The sequence below is a fragment of the Myxine glutinosa genome, chromosome 10 (assembly GCF_964187855.1).
Source record: "Myxine glutinosa chromosome 10, kmMyxGlut1.1, whole genome shotgun sequence".
Lineage (NCBI taxonomy): Eukaryota > Metazoa > Chordata > Myxini > Myxiniformes > Myxinidae > Myxine > Myxine glutinosa.
Window position 1 is genome coordinate 14,133,437 of NC_136270.1, and position 20,380 is coordinate 14,153,816.

The following is a 20,380-nucleotide window of genomic DNA, read 5'->3' on the forward strand; positions in this document are numbered from 1 at the left end:
GGCAGGAGGATGTGTGCAGCACACATTGTGTCAGTCATGATCCACATGGCAATCGATCAGTGTTGTGGCACTCGTTTCCTGGACCTATAACAGTGAAGGGTTCTCATGCCATGGAATTTTACATGAACTCACATGTGTACCCAATTTGAAATTGCACAATAATTCGGATTATCTCTCATTTGTAAATCACGAATTTTTTAAAAATCAGTTCTAAGGAAAATGGTGAGCGCAGCAGAACGAGCGCAGTGGTTTCTATGTCTGGTCTGTCTGGTCTTTCGGTCTGGCACCCCGCCCTGCTCACAAAACTCTCCTCATATGGTATAGATGGAAACCTCCACGCATGGCTTGCAGACTTCCTTTCTGGTCGCAGTCAATGTGTGGCCCTGAATGGAATTCTCTCTTCTCCCCTTCCTGTTCAGGCTGGAGTTCCTCAAGGCAGTGTTCTGGGCCCTGTGCTTTTTCTGGTCTCTTTTAATGATCTCTCCGACTCTGGAAAATCCTCTCTATCTCTTTGCTGACGACTCCACTCTCTGCCGCTCCATATCCCAACCCTCAGATCGGCAGGCAGCAGCCTCTTCACTCTCTGCAAACCTGGACAACATCACAAACTGGTCAAACAAGTGGAACATGTCCTTCAATCCTGACAAATCTCACACTCTCACTTTGTTTCTCCGAAAAGACCGTCTGGACAACCCTCCCATCTACTTTCTGAACAAACCTCTTGAAGAAGTTCTGTCACTCAAGCTTTTGGGTCTCAATATCTGCCATGATCTTTCCTGGGAAAATGTTCCAAGCTGGCCTCCAAAGCCAGTCGCCGACTGGCCATCCTCCGTCGTGCGAAGTCCTTTCTGGGCATTTCTGAGCTCCTCACCACATACAAAGTTTTCATCCGCAGCTCAATGGAATACGGCTCTCCCCTCTGGGCTAGTGCTCCTGCCTCACACCTAGCTCGGTTTCACGTGGTTGAAACCAAAGCATTCAGAATAATTGGAATCTCCCGCGATGAAGCTGATTCTGAGGGCCTTTCTCTCTCTCACCGCAGGCAGGTAGATGGTCTTTCTGTTTTCTACCGACTCCTCTCCGGCCTTGCTCCAGCTGCTCTGTCTGTGCTCTGTCCCCCAAATATTCCTGCAGGACACACAAGATCTGCCAGCAACCGTCTTCTGGGGAAACTGCCAAAATCAAGACGCTCTGCTCACCTTCACTCCTTCATTCCTCTTTTCTGCCTCCTATGGAACAAACTCCCACACTCTTCAATCCCTCTCCTCCATCCAGGTCTTTAAAACAGCTGTTCACCACCATCTCTTATCTCCCCCCATCCAAAACCTTGATTTTCTTTCTACCCCCGTTGAAACATCCCAAATCCGACTCTTTGAATCCCCAACTTCTTTCCTGAAATTCCTAGAAGTGTTCATTTGCTTTCTACCATGTACCCCTCCCTCCTCCCCCAGCCCTCCCCCTTCCACAGATCTACCGGCGTCCCTGTTCTCTTCTGGTGTTGTGCTTGTGTGCTTCCCTCCCTTCCCCTCTTGTCTCCCGCTCCCTTCATTGCATGTTTTGTGTGTCTGTGCATGTTTTTCATATTCAATGTGTTGGCTCTCACACGAGCCTCGATTCTGTATACAAAAAAAAAGAAAGAAGCGTTTTCAGCACCTAGCGTTGTGAACATAATATTTGGTGGCCGTTTGATGCTTCCCTATGTAAACTATTCGGTATCATATGATGTGATATAATTGGGGAAACCAGTAAAGCAACAGCTCCTTTTGTTCAATTTAAAAAGGTTCGCACAAACTTGTTCAATCTGTTACTGTTTATTGTAATTTTTATGCAGCATGAATCTCTCCCCTCCGTCCTCCACCTCCGCCTCCCCCCCGCAAGGGGTAAGTGCTATTGTATTGATGGAGATACAGACCTCAGGGCTTCACAATGGACTTGCTGCAGCCACCAGTGGGCTACCTGCCCACCATCGTGGCAACTGTGCTTTTTATCCAAACCCGACGACTAGGCCTTTTTAATACCAAAGCCATGACGATTAATCATTCGTACCGTGCTGTGGCTGAGCACATTTTATCAACTCTTTTCTGTCCCAACTGCAGTATGTTCACCTGGAGATAATTGTGGCCTCTGTTCATTTCTTGGATTGTTATCTTTTTTTTAATCACTCCTTTTTATCCATACAATCCTCCCATCACCTCTCCACACCTGATTGTGTGATTTTTGATGGATTTGGTGACATGATCATTGTTAGTCTTGTGATTGGTTGAAAACGATGTTGATTATTCTCTGTGACTTTAGACATACAAATGCACTTGGTAAATGCAAGCCAGTGCAAAGGAGTGTGTGCTGGATCTGTAACTCAAATCGTTATTACCCTGTGCTCGCGAAGCCAAAAGAGGGGTAAGGCATTTGGTCGCATGCGTGTAGCGTACGTGCGTGTGGCGTGCATGTTTGTATTTTTAATATTCATCTTCTCGGCACCCGTTGGTCCGATTGACACATTTTACCACTGGAGAGCCTCCTCCTGTGGAAGTTTTTATTCATACTTATGACGTCATAGGGCACGTGGTACGGGCGCCATCTTGAATTTTTTTTGCACCTCTCTATCTTCGAAACCACTCGATGGAAAAAAATTGAAACATGGCTTAATGTCAAGTACACCCCATGGGGAATAAGATATGTTAATGATGTCATCGGTGCCTTAATTATGATGTCATAATTCAACAAGTATAACGCTTCATCTGATCAGTATGAATTTTCTTTCTCTGAAACTGTTGGTCTGATGGATGAAATTTTCACCGTAGGAGTGACTTCTCCTGTAGAATATTTTAATGATAATTATGACGTCATAGGTCTTGTGGTACAGGTGCTATCTTGGAAAAACCGAAAAACGTAGCACTCTGTATATCTCCAAAATCACTGCATGAAAAGATTGAAACGTGGCTCATTGTAAAGAACACCACTTGGGGAATAAGTGTTGTTAACAATGACGTCATTGATGCCTTAATTACGACGTCATCATTTCACAGGGATGACGCTTGGTCTGATCAGTTTTTAATTTCTTGAGCATAATCTACACAACAATTATATTACAGAATATAAATTTGTGATGTCATTGCTCACGTGGTCTGGCAGCCCTATTTGATCAAAGAAAAAACTAAACATTTCAAAAACAGAAGAGTTGGCTCGCACCAAGTTGAGTGTGCAGGGCAAGTCTTCTATGAATATCATCTAGTTTTCGCAAGTATTTATTTTTGACTCTGTTGCAAGTGACTGCTTCTTCTCTGAGTGACTGTCCCTTGTGAAGTGAGTAATATCCTTCTGCTTATCCATGTTATGGAGTACATGATATCTTTATTTATACCTGCCAAGTGACATGTCGTGATTCACAACCATGAGAAAAGCGAGTTTTCCTAATTTTAGTGATTCTGTAAATGCTTTGGGACCTTTTGGGCATAGACTATAAATCCATTGAACCACAATTGGCCCGTCATACAAATATTGAGCATAATTGCCTGGACAGTTTTCAGCCTCGGATCCAGCTTTTTAAATTGGCCTTTTTGGCATTTCCTTTCTGAGCATTTTTCTTTGGTTTAAATACCATGCACTGTTAATTTGTCCGTCTTTTGTCTGCAAATGTCCTTGTAATGCTTGTCTATTGGACTGTCTTACAATGCCCTTGTACTATACGTGATACGAGTACATATACAATCTCATCCCGAAAGCTGTAGATACTCATTTGAAAAATAAAAGGGTGTGAGCGTAGTCTCTTCCCATGATGCACCTTCTCTAAACCCGTGATGCGGAGTTTCTATTTGGACGACAAGAAGCAGCACTTGGAGATAATCGGTAGATCTCCTCAATTTCTCATTGTCCAGCTTGAAGAGATGTTTTGGGTGGTGTTGTTGAATACTTAGACTTTCTGATCATGCAATAAAGGGCTGCTTAATGGGACGCAAACAAAAGTCTTGGTTTAAACGATACAAAGTAAATGCACCTTTTCCTCACCGACCCACCTGATACCAGCGGCCTTTCATCATCACAATAAAGGAAAGTGATTCTCGAATAGGATGGGACACTTAGGGCTGGATTATTTTACGATGACTCGAAAGAGGATCAAAATTGGACGCGTGTGTGCACAAGAGCGTCAAGTGACAGCATCACGTGCTAATGTCCCTGCGCGTTTGTAAACCGCTAAACCCCAACCTTGTGTGTTCCTTCATGTATCGACTCGAGGCTGAGGTCAACTTATCGTCAAAACAAATATACTTCGCATTAATCGGCATTATAAATTTAATATTTCTTTCTATTTATTTTCTTTCTCAAAGTCCGCTCCTCCCCTTTCCTTCCCGTATTACTCCCGCCATCATCGTCTTCCTATTCTGTCTGCGATTTTCAGCCGAGCCATGGCTTTTCCATTAGCCACGGCATTGGCGTAACAAAAGATTCTTTTGTGCTGGAAACCTTACCCTGCGTTTGGGCTTAGTGTGATGGTGAGATGTACCGTCTGCGTGGGTGCCTCTCCGTCTGGCTTTCTGCCAAAATTAGGACGCACATCCAAAAATTCACCTGTATGTTCCTTCCTCGCAATTCACAACATTTTCTACACCCCCTTGCCTGGAGTTTGGTAAAGTTTTTTAAATTTTTTGTTATTCTTTTTAGATAACCTTCCCTTAAGCGATGGGGAGCGTATAGGGAGCTATTGCAATGTTTTCAGTTGCGTTTTGGGCCTTTGGTGGGGGCGTGTGGACCTGTGGATGCTCTTTGCTCCTGAATCTTTCCTAAAATAACTTGTATTTAATTTTCACCTGTTTTAAATACTTCTTGGTTTCTGCCTCAGATAGATTCTCCACCTTGTATTTCTTTATCAGGAGTTGTTGATACCCATTTGAGTAGTCGGAACACCGAGTTTGCAGTTAGTGGTCTTTTCTCAGAATGCTTAATCATTTTTTGCATTCGGGGGGGGAAGACTTTCGTCTCGAATCATATTTACATGAAATTCCTCTTAATAGCGCCCTCAGTTGTGTCAGCACTAATTAGAATCCTTCACCTTTACCCCCCGACCACTTGCTCACCTGCCAGTGATTAATTGGCCGGATGGTTTTTGGCAAGTCGACGCCAAACTCAAGACTCGGAACGTTGCCTCTCGGAAACTTCCACTCGGAATTGCTGTTGAGGGAATAGCTTGGCTAGGCTGTGGTGTGCCGACACACAGTATGGTTCATGGGGCCACTGAGGCAATGACGGGACGATGTGATCCACGGTTTGGCATGAACCCACAGACATGTAATGATGAGCTTCCCTGATGCTCCAAAGGACGTTTTTTTACCGTAAAAGGGAAATGGCCATCAAGTTTTGCCTTCTCTTTCAAAGTAACGGCTATCGTGATGCAAGCCCGTCATGTAAACTTTTGTTATTTCCTTTTTAATACCTTCCTGCATGTTCTTCCTTTTAATATTTTCAATTTTGTGCGTCACGATCGGTGTGTTGCATCGTAGAGCACGCCATTCCTTCATATGGGTCAACGGCAGTTGCTGTAGGTTGATGGTTAGTCATGCCGGTCAAAGGTCATTCCATATGCTCTGGCTGCATTTTTGTGAATGTACTGGAAGTGTTTACATCCACTACACAAATGTGGTTTCATCACAGCATTTGCCCTCCATACACTTCCTGGTTGGTTTGTGAAATATGGCCTGTGCTTGGTAATTTTTCACAGAGACTAATATCAAACTGTTATTGGTAGATGTTGGTTTTTTTTTTTGTTCATCTTTGAAGTTTATCGAAAAGCAAAATGGGTCAAAAGATTACAAACCGATAATGGACTCCGAAGCTTCACTGAGACCAAAGGGGGGAAACCATGATGAGAAGGGCAAGACTGGATTGGGGTAAGAATGACTATCAGGTTCCAGGGATTGGAGAATAAGTAAAAAATAATGAAAAATCACTCGGAGTGACACTTGGCAACAGAGAACAAAGTAGAATGTCACTCAGGAGAGCATACTTTTGACCTCAAAAATAATTAATTGGTGGTTCAGGTTGCATTCAGTGACCTGATATGCAAATCATCTTCAAATTTTAAGTTACTCGGATGAAAATTGACAATTTTAGAAATTTGGCTTATGTTGACTTTTGGCCTATGTTGACCTCAAAAATAGTTGGTTGTTGAATTCAGTTACCTGATATATAAATCCTATTCAAATTTCAAGTCAATCGGATGAAAATTGAGGATTTTAGAAATTTGAAAAGGTTGTTGACCTTTTGGCCTATGTTGACCTTTTGGCCTATGTTGACCTTTTGGCCTATGTTGATCTCAAAAATAGTTGGTGGTTGAAATCAGTTAGCTGATATGTAAATCCTATTCCAATTTCACATCAATCGGATGAAAATTGAAGATTTTAGAAATTTGAAGAAAAGTGCTTGATCTTTGGCTGATATTGACCTTTTGACCTCAAAAATATATAGGACCACGAACCCTACCGTTTGGTGAAGTTTTGTGAAGATCGTTTTAAAATTGTGACCTGTAGGCAAGTATAAGTGAGCGGACAGACAAACACACACACACACACAAACACACAAACCGGAGTGAGCAACATATTTGTCCCAAAAAATTTTTTTTTGCCAAGTAATAACCCTGTGAATCTGGATGCACTTGGAGATGGACAGGTTTTGAGTTGACAGAGGAGTGCTTAGGGTGCCGAAGAGATTGGGTTAAATAGCACACAGGCGAGCATGGACAGTGCAGACAAATTGATTCGAGCTTTTGTGAGGTCATTCCTGGTGGGGAGGCTGGGGATGGGGGTTGTGCAAATCTGAGTTTTACCCTTACCTTTGTCATCAAAGCTGATATTTGCCTGCAGTTAAGTATCATTTACAATACAGTATTCCACTTCCTGTAGATGATAAATATCTAATGATTTCCATGACCTCTTCCTCACCTCTCACTTTTGATGATGATTTTGTGGAATGCAGGATATCCGAAATACAGTGGGAAATATACCAATGGAATGGTACAAGGAGTACCCCCATGTGGGTTACAACTTGCAGGGACAGCACATCCTCAAACCCCTGCGCACTAAGGACGAGCTGGATGCCTTCCTTGACAAAATGGAGAACCCGGACTACTGGTACGCCATGAAAGTTACTGTTTCCGTCGTTGCCTCGTCGTACACTCTCACTACCCTAACCCCTCCTTATGGGCACAGCTGATGAAGCCGAGGGATGATGGGGAATACGAGGCAGTTGAAGGTCAGGGTGTAGCCTTGTTGCTGCCTTGCAGCTGGGTTTAAATCTGTATACTGGTGCTCGTGCAGGAAGCTTTGCATTTTGTTTGTATTTCAGTGCAGTTCGTAGATGTGATGTAGGAGAGCGGTCGGTCTATTTCTCCTTAGCATTGAGAGTGCAGGAACCACCTTTAGAGGCCATTTTTCCTTGCAGAGCAGGGGTTGCAGGGAACGTTCTAATAAGCCAAACGTAATTACATGAAACAATTTTGTAGTATCCAAACTTTCATTGTAGTTATTGAAAAATGGCAATTCCTCATGCACCGACTGCTATGATGCAGAATGTCCTGATCGGCGATCAAGTGTGACGTCACGTATACGAATTTCAAAATATGATAATTTAACTGGGCTCAAGGGAATGGAAGTAGATGTTATCCATTATACCTAATGTCCATATTATGGATGCAAGTGGATAAGGAAATCTTATTTTGGGATTTTCTTTTTGCCATTTTAATAATTGGCGTTTCGACTTGAACATCTAAGGTGAGTCAAACCACTATTCTATGATCAATAAACCATTCTAGATATAATGCTGAACATTATGAAGTAAATGTCTCCGATTACAATAAACCTGTAATCAATATCGTGAGACGGCATCTGTGGGTCTTGAGGCAGTGGATGGTAATTTGTGTAGCACAGGAAGTGGAAATTTGTGTCTTGTGCTGACAACTTATTTTTGGAATGGATTGGATCTAGAATTATTTGACTGATCAATTTGAATGTATTTCAATCCTGGCAAGTTTCACCATGTCACTCCAGAAGGATTTTCCAACTATCCCACCTATCTTTTCCCATGGTCAACCACTGGAAGATGTTTACTCACTTGAATTTCTGGACCTCACCATCAACTTTGACCTCTCCTGTGCTGAACATGAAGCAAAGCTGACCGACAAAACCAGCCGCAAATTGGTTGTCTTCCCTCGTTCAAAGTACTTTCTTATTAAACCAGAAGTACTCCATGCATATGAGGCCTTTGTCCATAGGTCAATGGAGGACTGGTCTCCTCTTTGGGCTGCTATCCCAGAATAACATCCGTCTATCCTGGAATATATAATCTTGAACTTATTGGCCTCACCCGCGATGAGGCCGGAAGCACAGATGTGTTGCTTTCGCATCAGACAAGTCGGTGGCTGCTTTGTTTTTTTTCGGTTCTCCTACTTTTTCATCCCCACACCCTCCTTAGTCCTCAATAATAATTGCACGTTTTCTTCCAGCAACCCACTCTTTTCCAGCAACAGCAACTCCCAAAATATAGGCTGACGACTCAATGCTACGCATTTGTTCCTCTTTCCTCTGGCTTATCGTACATCTTCTCACTCTGTTTGTTTGTTCGATCCCACTCTTCCCTCGATGGATTTGTGTTGTCTTCATGAGTCATTCTCCATCCCTACCCATGATTGCTTCTATCCTTATTAACTTCCTTATAGGTCATCCCATCCATTTCAGGTTTGTTTCCCTCTCTCTTAATCTTCCTCCTTTTTTTTTTCCTTCCCAATTGTTGCATCCACATGTTGTATCACTGTCCCACTGTCGGTGTGTTTGACTTTTTATTCCATACCCTCTGTCAATTTGCTCTCTCCTGAACCAATAATTTATGTTGCACATGCGTGTGTTGTTTGTCGTTGAAGCTGAAGGGAAAGGTGTATGCTGCATGTGTGAGAAGTGTTATGATTTATGGGAGCGAGACATGGGTAATGAACGTAGAGCAGCAACGAAGGCTGGAAAGGGTGGAAATGCGAATGGTTCGGTGGATGTGCGGAGTATCGTTGAGAGAGAGGAAGACAAATGATGAATTGTGAAAGATGATGGGAATAGAGCCTGTGATGGATGCTGTGAAGAGAAACAGTTTGAGATGGTTTGGTCATGTGTTGAGGAAGGATGAAAGTGACTGGTTGAGAAGAGTGATGGAAATGAATGTGGAAGGAAGTAGAGGACGGGGAAGACCGAGAAAGACTTGGCTAAAGATGGTCGAAGAAGAAATGCGGGCAAGGGGGTTAACAAGGGGAGATACAGAAAATAGGGTAAAATGGAGAAGATTGTCATGGGGACCGCAAGGCTAACCCCCGCTCTTGCAGGGAAAATGGCCTTAAAATGCCTGTTGTTGTTGTTGTATTTATTACTTGTTATTGTCCCCCGTCGCACAGCGGAGCGAAAGGGGGACTATGGTTTTCCCCTCCGTCCGTGTGTCCGTCCGTGCGTGCGTGCGTGCGGGCGTGCGTGTTTGCATGCGGGCGTGCGTGCGTGCGTGAGTAAGCGAAGGACCGCATTCGAATTTGGTGTGTGGGTGCAACCCACGTCAAAATCCAAGATGGCCGCCGCCATGTATGTCTGATGCCATGTATGTCTGAACCTTGTGAGATGAATATCTTGAAAAATAAGCGAAGTACCAACTTCTAATTTGGTGTGTGGGTGTATCTCGGCATAAGGAAGAACGCTATTGAAAATTGGGTCGCCACGTCAAAATCCAAGATGGCCGCCACCATATATATGTCTGAACATTGTGAGCGAAATATCTCGAAAAATAAGCGAAGTACCAACTTCTAATCTGGTACGTGGCTGTATCTAGGCACAAGGAAGAACGCTATTGAAAATTGGGTCGCCACGTCAAAATCCAAGATGGCCGCCGCCATGTATGTCTGAACCTTGTGAGATGAATATCTTGAAAAATAAGCGAAGTACCAACTTCTAATTTGGTGTGTGGGTGTATCTCGGCATAAGGAAGAACGCTATTGAAAATTGGGTCGCCACGTCAAAATCCAAGATGGCCGCCACCATATATATGTCTGAACCTTGTGAGCAGAATATCTTGAAAAATAAGCGAAGTACCAACTTCTAATCTGGTGTGTGGGTGTATCTACGCATAAGGAAGAACGCCATTGAAAATTGGGTCGCCACGTCAAAATGAAAGATGGCCGCCTCCATGTATGTCTGAACCTTGTGAGTGAAATATCATATAATAGCATGTTTTCTGCGTCTTCCACTTTGTCAACTCACATCACTTCACCGACGGGGGACCTAGGCATAACGCTTGTTTCCCACCTTATGGCTGGGTATAGAAAGTTAAACTTCAATTAATCAAATGAGGACTTGATTGTTGAATTTAATAATAAGGACAACCATGACACAGGCAATTACCATGTACTTGATAGACACAAATACACTCACTATGCCCATTACATTGTGGATGAATGATCTGTGCACCCAGAAATTATAGGCCTATGTGATGATAGCATGTTGGAGTGGCCGTTTTCATGTACATTGCGCTGAAAACAAATGGAGTGATGTACCATGCTATTTTGCTGAGAGGAGGGGCAGAGCTTGAACAGTGCATGCATGTTTACCCAAATTTTGCTCCTGCCCTGTCTCGTCTTAGTGAGGATAGGGGCAGAGCTTGCATCAAGCAAGTAAGCTCAGATTAAGTAAGTGTGTGTGTGTGTGTGTGTGTGTGTGTGTGTGTGTGTGTGTGTGTGTGTGTGTGTGTGTACGCGTTTTTTTGGAGAGAAAAATGGAAACACCAATGTAAAGTCACTTAATAGGGGGTTGCGCCACCACATACAGCCTGTATGCACCATGGCATAGAGTCCACCAGAATCTGGAATTCTGCAGGAAGGATGTGGCAGCATTTTTCCATGAGAAAGTCAATCAACTCGCACCTGTTTGATGGAGGTGGAAAGCGCTGTCTTGGGCGTCATTCCAAAATATCCCATAAATGCTCGATTGGGTTCAGATCTGATGACCGAGAAGGCCATGACATATGGATAACATCTGATCAATGTCATGCTCATCAAACCATTGTGTGATCATACATGCTCTGTGGATGGGGGCATTGCCATCCTGGAAGACACCCCTCCCGGCAGGAAAGAAATGCTGTGCAACATGGGGTGAAGATGATCACTCAGTACCATTAAGTAGCGATTGACATTGACCTTGCCTTCTAAGGGAATGCCTGCACCTAATCCTTGTGAGGAAAATGTGCTCCACAACATTACAGAACCATCAGAACCCTTCCCTGTTGAAACTAAGCACTCGGGGTTCTGGCGCCACATGTGCACTTGTCCATTTGTCGAGAACATGGTGAAGGATGCTTAATCTGACCATAATCTCATTTCTCCACTGATCAGTCGTCCATTGCCTGGTCCACACTCTGATCTGAAGCTGCTTGGGTGAGGGGACCTCCAGCAGACTGGAAAGACAAGTCAAATCCACTTGCCAAAGAGATGAGGCAGTAAAAATGAGACAGTCCTCAGCCTTAAGATCCAGCACGCCCAACTATGCGTCCGTCCAAATAACTCACTTGGCGGAATGGGTCTCTCCGTTGTCAGGACAGAACTCTCTTATCTGTCTCCCTCTTCCAAATCCTGGTGGCATCTGGTCAAATCTGTTTCTGGTGTTTGTTCCCCCTCCATCCCCTCCCTCACCTCAAATGGACACACGGCTGACTCCGCACGTGAAAAAGCTGAAAGCCTCAACTCTGTGTTTGCCTCTAAATCTTGTGTCCCAAACCCATCCCTCTCTGTACCCACCGTACCCAGTCGTACCCAGCTGCTCCTGGACTCTGTGTCCTTTCCTCCTGAAAAGGTGGAAAAGTTTCTGTCAACCCTCGACTCTGATTCTGCAACTGGACCTGACGGCATCAGCCCACGGGTCCTAAAATCCTGTTCTTCCGCTCTTTCACTCCCTCTCTCTGTTCTCTTCACCCTCTCTTTTGCTCAAGGTCATCTGCCATCTGCTTGGAAATCTGCCAACACCACCACTTTGCACAAAAAAGGTGCAAAAACAGATCCCAGCAACTACAGACCAATCAGCCTTCTCCCAATTATCAGCAAAGTCATGGAATCCATCATTGCTTCAGATATGAAATCTTTCCTCTTCTCCAATGGCTTGATCTCTGATCATCAATTTGGTTTCAGACCTGGTCACTCTACTCTGGACATGCTGCTTCTGCTTTCTCAACAATGGATGGAGGTCCTCAATGCCAAACAGGAAATTAGAGCTGTCTCCCTTGACATATCACGTGCCTTCGATACGGTCTGGCACCCCGCTCTGCTCACCAAACTCTCCTCTTTTGGTATCCATGGAAATCTCCACGCATGGCTGGCGGACCTCCTCTCTAGTCGTAGTCAACGTGTGGCCCTGAATGGGTTTCTCTCATCTCCTCTTCCTGTTCAGGCTGGAGTTCCCCAAGGCAGTGTTCTGGGCCCTGTGCTTTTTCTGGTCTTCATCAATGATCTCTCTGACTCTCTTGAAAATCCTCTCTATCTCTTTGCTGATGACTCTACTCTCTGTCGCTCCATTCTTCATCCCTCAGATCGGCAGTCTGCAGCCTCCTCACTCTCTGCAGACCTGGACAAAATCACAGACTGGGCAAACAAGTGGAACATGTCTTTCAATCCTGACAAATCTAACACTCTTACGATGTCTCTCCGAAAAGACCGACTGGACAACCCTCCCATCCACTTTCTGAATAATCCTCTCCAAGAAGTTCTGTCACTCAAGCTTTTGGGTCTCACTATGTGCCATGATCTTTCCTGGGAAAACCACATTTCAAATCTGGCCTCCAAAGCCAGTCGCCGACTGGACATCCTCCGTCGTGCGAAGTCCTTCCTTGGCACACCTGAGCTCTTCACCACATACAAGGCTTTCATCTGCAGCTCAATGGAATACTGCTCTCCTCTCTGGGCTGGTGCTCCTGCCTCACACCTAGCTCGTCTTCACGCTGTTGAAACCAAAGCATTCAGAATCATTGGAATCTCCCACGATGAAGCTAACTCCAAGGGCCTCTCACTCACTCACCGCAGGCAGGTTGGTGGTCTTTCCGTCTTCTTCCGACTCCTCTCTGGCCTTGCCCCCCCAGCTCTCTCTGGGCTCTGTCCCGCAAATATTCCTACAGGTCGCACAAGATCTGCCTGCAACCGTCTTATGGTTAAACTGCCAAAATCAAGTCTCTCTGCTCACCTTCACTCCTTCATTCCTCTTTTCTCCCACCTCTGGAACAAACTCCCTCACTCTCTTCAATCCCACTCCACCCTCCAGGTCTTTAAAACAGCTGTTCACCACCATCTCTTATCTTCCCCCATCCAAAACCTTGATCTTTTCTATCCCCGCTAATTTCACCCCAATTCCACTTTTTTGAAATACCAACTTCTGTCCTGGAAGTCCTTGGTGTCCTTGTGTTTTATACTTCTCCCACCCCCCCCCCCTTCCCACGCCTCCTCCCCCCAAGCCCTCTCCCTCCCACACATCTCCCTGCTCTTAAATGTTGTGCTCTCAAGTGTTTGTGTGCTTCCCCTTCTCTTGTCTTCCGCTCCCTCTTTTTATATATTTTGTTTGTCTTGTTGATTTGTTTGTGAAGTAAATGTCAGCTCTTTCACGAGCCTCGATTCAGTATACCAAAAAAAATCAAAAAAACCTCCTTCATGAACTTGAAACAGAAATGAGGGAGGGAGGTGGTAGCTGGGATGTGCAAGGCTAACCCACCTGCTTGAAGGGCAAGGCCCACAGATAGGGGGAAGACTGGGGGAAAGCAGGAAAGGAGAGACGAACAAACATGCAGGACTAACGGGACAAAAAGTATAAGACAAGTCAGGAGACGACGATGGTTCACGAGCGAGCGGTATTCAATGACAAAGGACGGACTATAACCGAAACAGGCCCAGAAATGTCAAAACGAAGGTTACTGACCTTGAAATGAGATAGAAAATAATGTATAATCAGTTATGAGGTTAGTTAGCTACACAATACCGAAAATTCGGTGAAAAGTGAAATGAAAAAAGAAAAAAAGAAAAAAATCGAGCTCGTGGGGCTCGACACATGACATTGGCCTAACCAAATATCGAAACCCCTGTCAGATTCCACCAAACCCCTCGGAGAAGATGTAGCTTGAAATTGATTACCCCCTAAAAAGACATCTTTTTCGGACGTGGCTCTGCCCACAATGGGCGCAATACGCCCACTCTAGGCAGGACACAACTAGATCATGATATCAACCTCCCACCCAAGTTTCATCAAGATCGGATGATATCATCAGGTAGTTATGCTGCGGACAGACAGACACACACACAGACAGACGCACACACATGACAAATATAGTGGTCACTTGATAACTCGTGAACCAATAAACAAATAGACGAGTTGTGGAAATAAGCGTGCAGGACGATCACAACAGGCTAGCAAGCGGCTCAAGGTGAGAACCGAGGCCCTGCTTCTCTTGCAGCCATGCTAGCCATAACTATGGGACACCAGGCCAGTGCAGCATTTTTATACATGACCCTAAGCATGTTGGGATGTTATACATTCATACACATACATAAACATTAAAAAGCCTGGTGTTAGCTTAACAGTTAAGATCGCAAAGTCCTGAGTTTAAGCCCCTGACAGCCATTGAATTAACACCAGGTGGGTTCACTCAGCCTGTCATCCTTCCGATGTCGGCAAAATGAGTACCAGATAACTGGGATGAATGAGCCATTCAAGTATCCTACTTCGGAGTGGCAGACCCATCCAGGATTGTGCCCAATAGCCAAGAAACTGCTTCAGCAGCCATATGCATCTGAAGTATGTATGAATGAATGATAGTTTTTAAGGCCATTTTCCCCGCTAGAGCGGGGGTTAGCCTTGCGGGCCCCATGACAATCATGGTTCCCTGTTTGAGGCAATGTTTTTATGGCCGGATGCCCTTCCTGACGCCAACCCTTAGTCGCCTCTTACGATGCGCAGGGATACGGTGTACCTATTCTAAACCGGGGTACACACCGGGATGCACGGTAGATGCATCTATCTGACCGACTCAAACAGGGAACCTATCTATCTGACTAGATATGAAGGAAAGAAAAGAAAAGGGGTGGGGTGGCATAGGGAGGGATGAGGGAAGAGTGTGGTAAGAGAGTGACTTGGGATGAAGAGGTGCAGTGATAGGAAACAATTCAATTAGAATGTGATATGAATACACAAATTAATAGAAAAGCTGTATTGAGTGTATGTTGAAGTCAAAATCTCCTGTTCTCCAAAGGTTGTGGATTACTGATTTTTCTTTTTCCTTGTGTAACTGTATGGTGATGTGATTGTGCTCGTCCAGGCGAACTGTGTATGATAAAAATACAGATACGGACATCAAGCTTACGGACGAGCAGGTGGCCCTCATCCATCGGCTGCAGCAAGGCAGATTTGGAGATCCTAACATTGATCCCTATGAGGTGCTTTACTGTTGTTTTAGTTTGTTAATGAAATGTGTTGTTTTTTGACTGCAGTGCTTATATCTGAAATGTTTGTGTCTTCAAAAGTTCAAGCTCTGTCTGGGTTAGCATTTTTTATGCTTTGATGTAATCACAGTGCCTCTTGACTTTTCCTGCCTAACAGCCTGCCTCCGAGTTCTTCTCAAGTGAAGTAATGATCCACCCTGTTACGAACACACCTGCTCACAAACGCAGTTTCATCCCATCGCTCTCTGACAAAGAAAAGGTGAGGCCTTGGGGTGAGACTTTTTGTTATTTAACCTTGATGTGAAAATTTCTGGTGGAGACTCTTGGATGTCAACTGCCTTTTGACCATCACAAACACCATGCTGTGATTTGTTTCCTTTCGGCAGATTCTAAGGGTATCCTTGGGGTTTTGTGGGGTGGGTTATGATGAGCATAGCAAGAGTTGTTTCACAGCAACCTGATGTTTTTGCCTCCTTTATGGGAGCTACATTCAACTTCCTCATCAATTACTCCTGTGGTGAAACTGGACGTTTTTGGTTTCTGAAATGATTGGTTCCTATGACAGGGTCAATCATTCCAGCAATTATGACTTTTGATTTACTCATATATTTATCCTGAATTTTGGAATTTTAGGAGAAGAGTATGTAAAACATGAGGGAGAATTTCATTTTAGACTTTGATAATAAGAGCACACTGGTGTGATTTGAATGATTCAGAAGGATACCTTTACATTATGGTCATGAGTCTCTAACGACCAATGTGCTCACCAGGTGGGTAAGGGAGGGTGGGTCATCACGTCAACCCGTAATTTGCGTTCGCATAACCATTCAAGACAGTGTGACCGTTAGCCAATCCACTTGTCAAAATGGCCGAGCAACCGAGATGGGCATCCCGCTTTGAATATAGCACCTTAATGTGCAAACCTAATTCACTTGTCCAATGGGTTTATTCTAATTTCCTCTGCCCTTATTTTTATTTTTAAGTTATTTTATGTTGAAGGCTCCAGTCACGGACTACTATATAGTCCTCATCGAGGCCACGAGATATCAATCATAGTCTCGGGCACTCTTTTATAATCTTAATTTACTCGATTAACCACCCGTGACTCGCACTTCTCGGTCCCCGCGGACATTGCGAAGGGATCACACGCCTGTGCTGATTAGCTGGGGGGCTGATACTTTTCCGATCACACATCGGCTTTGCTCCCATTGTGTGGCGGAATCTCCCAACCTGGCCACCTCACTGGTGTGGTATGACCTTTTGCACAGTCCTGCTTCTGAAAAGAATGGAAAAACACAAATTGGACAGAGGTACATGAGGAACATGGCAAAGTGTAAGGAAAGGAAATGCAGGGGCTTAGACATGCACATTTTGGGCGGAAGATGAGGGGCTCGCTAAAACATTTCATTCGGCACTACCTCTTTTATTACATCAATTACCCAACACTTGTGCTGTCTGTCACCACATGCTGTCTGTCACCACTTGTGCTGTTTGTCACAACTTGCACTATGAAATAACTACTATAAATGAAACCCATTTAACCATTTAGCCAGATCCGTAACAATATAATCATTTTACAAAGTTGGCGAGTTGGTCTCATTCCTGTGCTCTTGTAAATGTGCCAACTGTTATCGATTGCCTCTCCCTCAACCTTTTTTGTGTTTTCCTTACGTTATCCTTCCACTTGTGTTTTAAAAATAGATTATTTCAATTTATCAGATATCTTTATCTCCTTCGATTTGTCATTTGTATGATTATCTTTACCCCAGAGATTATTTAACTGTTCCATTGTCTTTCTATGCAGTGCTGTTTAACTATTGAAAAATAGAAGGTACTCTCCTATTTAGATGAATACATTTGCTTCCTAATGCAGGTTTCCAAGCTCGTGCACGCCATCAAGATGGGCTGGATCAAGCCCCGTCTACCTCGTGATAATACGCCACGCTACTACAATCTCTGGGCCAGCGAGAATCCTCAGGCAATAATGGGTCGTCACGGGATGCATGTTCCGGCTCCACGAGTCCCTCTTCCTGGCAATGCTGAATCCTACAACCCTCCACCCGAGTATCTGCTCACTGAAGAGGAGGTTTGTTTTGCTTTCTGGTGACTCGTTCTCCATGATTTGGAACATGACCAGGCCAATGTTTGTTAGACATAGCAACCTTAATAAAGGTAGAGTAATCGATAGTTAAGATATAAATCACTCGCACGTTCATGTTCCCTTTAACTTCAGTTAATTGCTTTCTAATGTGCAGAGAAATCATAATTCATAACCTGTTTTATGGGAGTTTCTGATTTTGTTCAAAGAACTCTTCATATCAGTAGCTCAACCTCATTTTGCCTCTTTAGTCTACCCTCTCTCGCTCCATCTCCTTCCATTTTCCCATCTCTCCTCTCCTTCCCTCCCTCTCTTTCTTCCTTTCTCTCTTTCCCTCTGTTTTTGTTGGTTAAGCCATGGGAAGAATTGCCTCTCCCAGACCCCTTGGGAAGCAAAATCTATGGCCTACAATTGGCTATCTAGAAACTCCACGTCAGGCATGTTTTACTAGATGGCATGTCCAGTATAAGAAACCATGTCCAGTAACCTTCAGAGTATTCTGGAAGTTTCCTTGTCTGTCCTCTGCCGAAAAGTGTTGAGGTGGTGAATGACCACATCACCATATTGAGCAAGCTACTGGGCCACATCATCTGGATAATATGTTATTTTTTTGTTAAAACAGTTAACTTGGAATGACTGTCGAGTTGAGGTGATCATTTGGAATGGGTGCCAAGCGTGAACTTTCATTACCTCTGCCACCGTAGGTGGATGGAGGTTATGTTTTCACCCCTGTCTGTTTTTTCTATTTGCAAAATCGAAGATTTTTCCAAGTATATTGGTCGGTCGACTTTGTTATTCTGTCTGTTTGTTTGACTGTGTCAATCGCCTACAGGTCACAATTCCAAACCGATCATCATGAAACTTTACCAAGTTGTTGAGGTAGTCACAACTGAGAAACCTATTGATTTTGAGGTCAAATGTCAAAAGTCATCTTGAGGTCAAATTTCTAAAATTGTCATTTTTCATCTGATTGACTTGAAAATTAAACAGCAATTACATAGTGCATCACTGAATTGGGAAAGCAAGTATTTTTGAGGTCAAAGGTCAACTCAAGGTCAAACTTTTAAAATCAGCAATTTTCATCAATTTGACCTCAATTTTAATCTTAATGAAATGGACAATTTGATGTATCCATGACAACTTTTTGCAGGGGTGGGGGTGATTTTGCAAGTGCATATCATGCTCTGCACGTCTTTCTTGTTTTTTTGTCTGTCGGTTTGTCTGTGAACAGGATATCCCAAAACGTTGTGGACGGTTTTGGCCGAAATTTGGTGGAGAGGTTCTGTATGTGACAAGGAATAATTGATTCGATTTTGGTGAACAACTGAATATGGATTCAGATGTGAGAATTATTTAATTTTTGAAGTGATTCTTCACCATTGAGTGATGGGGCAAAAACCAACAAATAGCCTGATATCTCAAATGAGATTTTCTTTGAGTGGGACAAAATTATGAGATTTTTTTTGTGAAGGTCTGGATACGGATCTTGATCTGAGAATTTTTGAAGTGATTCTTCAACATTGAGAGACGCAAACGATATATAGCACAACAAATACGATATATAGCACGGGCAAAAAATGATATACAGCACGATATCTCAAAGTTGTTGTCGGATTAGTACGAAACTTGGTAAACAGCTTGGGTGTGTGACAAAAACCACCTTTGGAGGCCATTTTCCCCGCAAGCGGGGGTTGGCCTTTTTCGGGACCGTGGTTGTTGTTGTTTTTTGGTCCCCTTTTTGAAGCAATGTTTTACGGCCGGATGCCCTTCCTGCCGCCAACCCTTTTTGTCGCCTTTTTACGACAAACAGGGAATTACCAGTGAACTGGTACTCAATTTGCCGACCTCGGAAGGATGACAGGCTGAGTCAACCCCCCTGGCGTTAATTCAGCGATCGACCGGGATTCGAACCCAGGATCCTAGGATCCTAAGCTGGCACCCTAGCCGCTAGCCCAACACCAGGCTTTCTAATGTGCAGAGAAGGACTGGAGAAGGACCCAGGATCCTAGACACAGGACTTGTGTGACGAGGAAGAATCAATTTGATTTTGGCGAAGATCAGAATCTGGATTCTTCACCATTGAGTGATAGGGCCAAAAACTACACATAGCATGATATTTCAAAAAGTTATGGACGACATGACAACTTGGTGGATGAGTTGGGTAAGTGACAAGAACAAGCCGATTAGATTTTGATTCAGGTCCGAATCCAGATCCGGCCTATCATTGGGATACAAAACAGACTGTTCAGCCTGGAGGAGGTATGCACTCTGCCGAGTGCTGTTCTAGTTTTTAGTGCAGTGGCTGATGTTGGTGCACAATAAACCAAGGAAAGCGGAATGTGAGATTAAAAATGTCACCTGTTGGCAAGCTCTCAGGCCTCCCTCCAGGTTATGAATGAACTGATACCAACATCATTTCAAATTGCAATGTCCAGTCACAAGTCGACTTTATTTATTTTAATACTCACTATTAATCATATTAATGGATCCCAGTTCTGCATTTTTTTTACAATCAGAAGAACATGTTTAAGTGGAAACTGTGTAAGCCGTTTTTCTTATTTAATGAAAAACTCGAATTTTCTTTGTGCATCCTTGGTTGTACAATAATTATAGTGGAATTAAAAGGGGAGGGGGTGGGATTGAGGTTGGAGTCGAGTGTTGTGAAGAGATTAATTTAGCCAATGCCACTGATTAATACTATTCTGAACACTTTAACCAACCCAAGAGGGCAGAACATGAGCTGAAACAAAATCCGAAGAGAGGGGTCATTTAATATATCTTTTAAATTCGTTTTATTTATACAGGGC

The 20,380-nt window shown here is 43.8% G+C and overlaps 1 protein-coding gene across 1 annotated transcript in view; it reads left to right on the top strand.

Moving 5' to 3' along the window:
* Nucleotides 1-20,380, top strand: part of BOP1 (BOP1 ribosomal biogenesis factor) — a 200,002-nt gene that overhangs the window by 118,826 nt on the left and 60,796 nt on the right. The window contains exons 5-8 of the mRNA XM_068102104.2: nucleotides 6,967-7,121; nucleotides 15,352-15,469; nucleotides 15,633-15,734; nucleotides 17,349-17,561. Coding sequence (XP_067958205.1) covers nucleotides 6,967-7,121; nucleotides 15,352-15,469; nucleotides 15,633-15,734; nucleotides 17,349-17,561 — 588 coding nt within the window. The remainder of the gene's footprint in view (nucleotides 1-6,966; nucleotides 7,122-15,351; nucleotides 15,470-15,632; nucleotides 15,735-17,348; nucleotides 17,562-20,380) is intronic.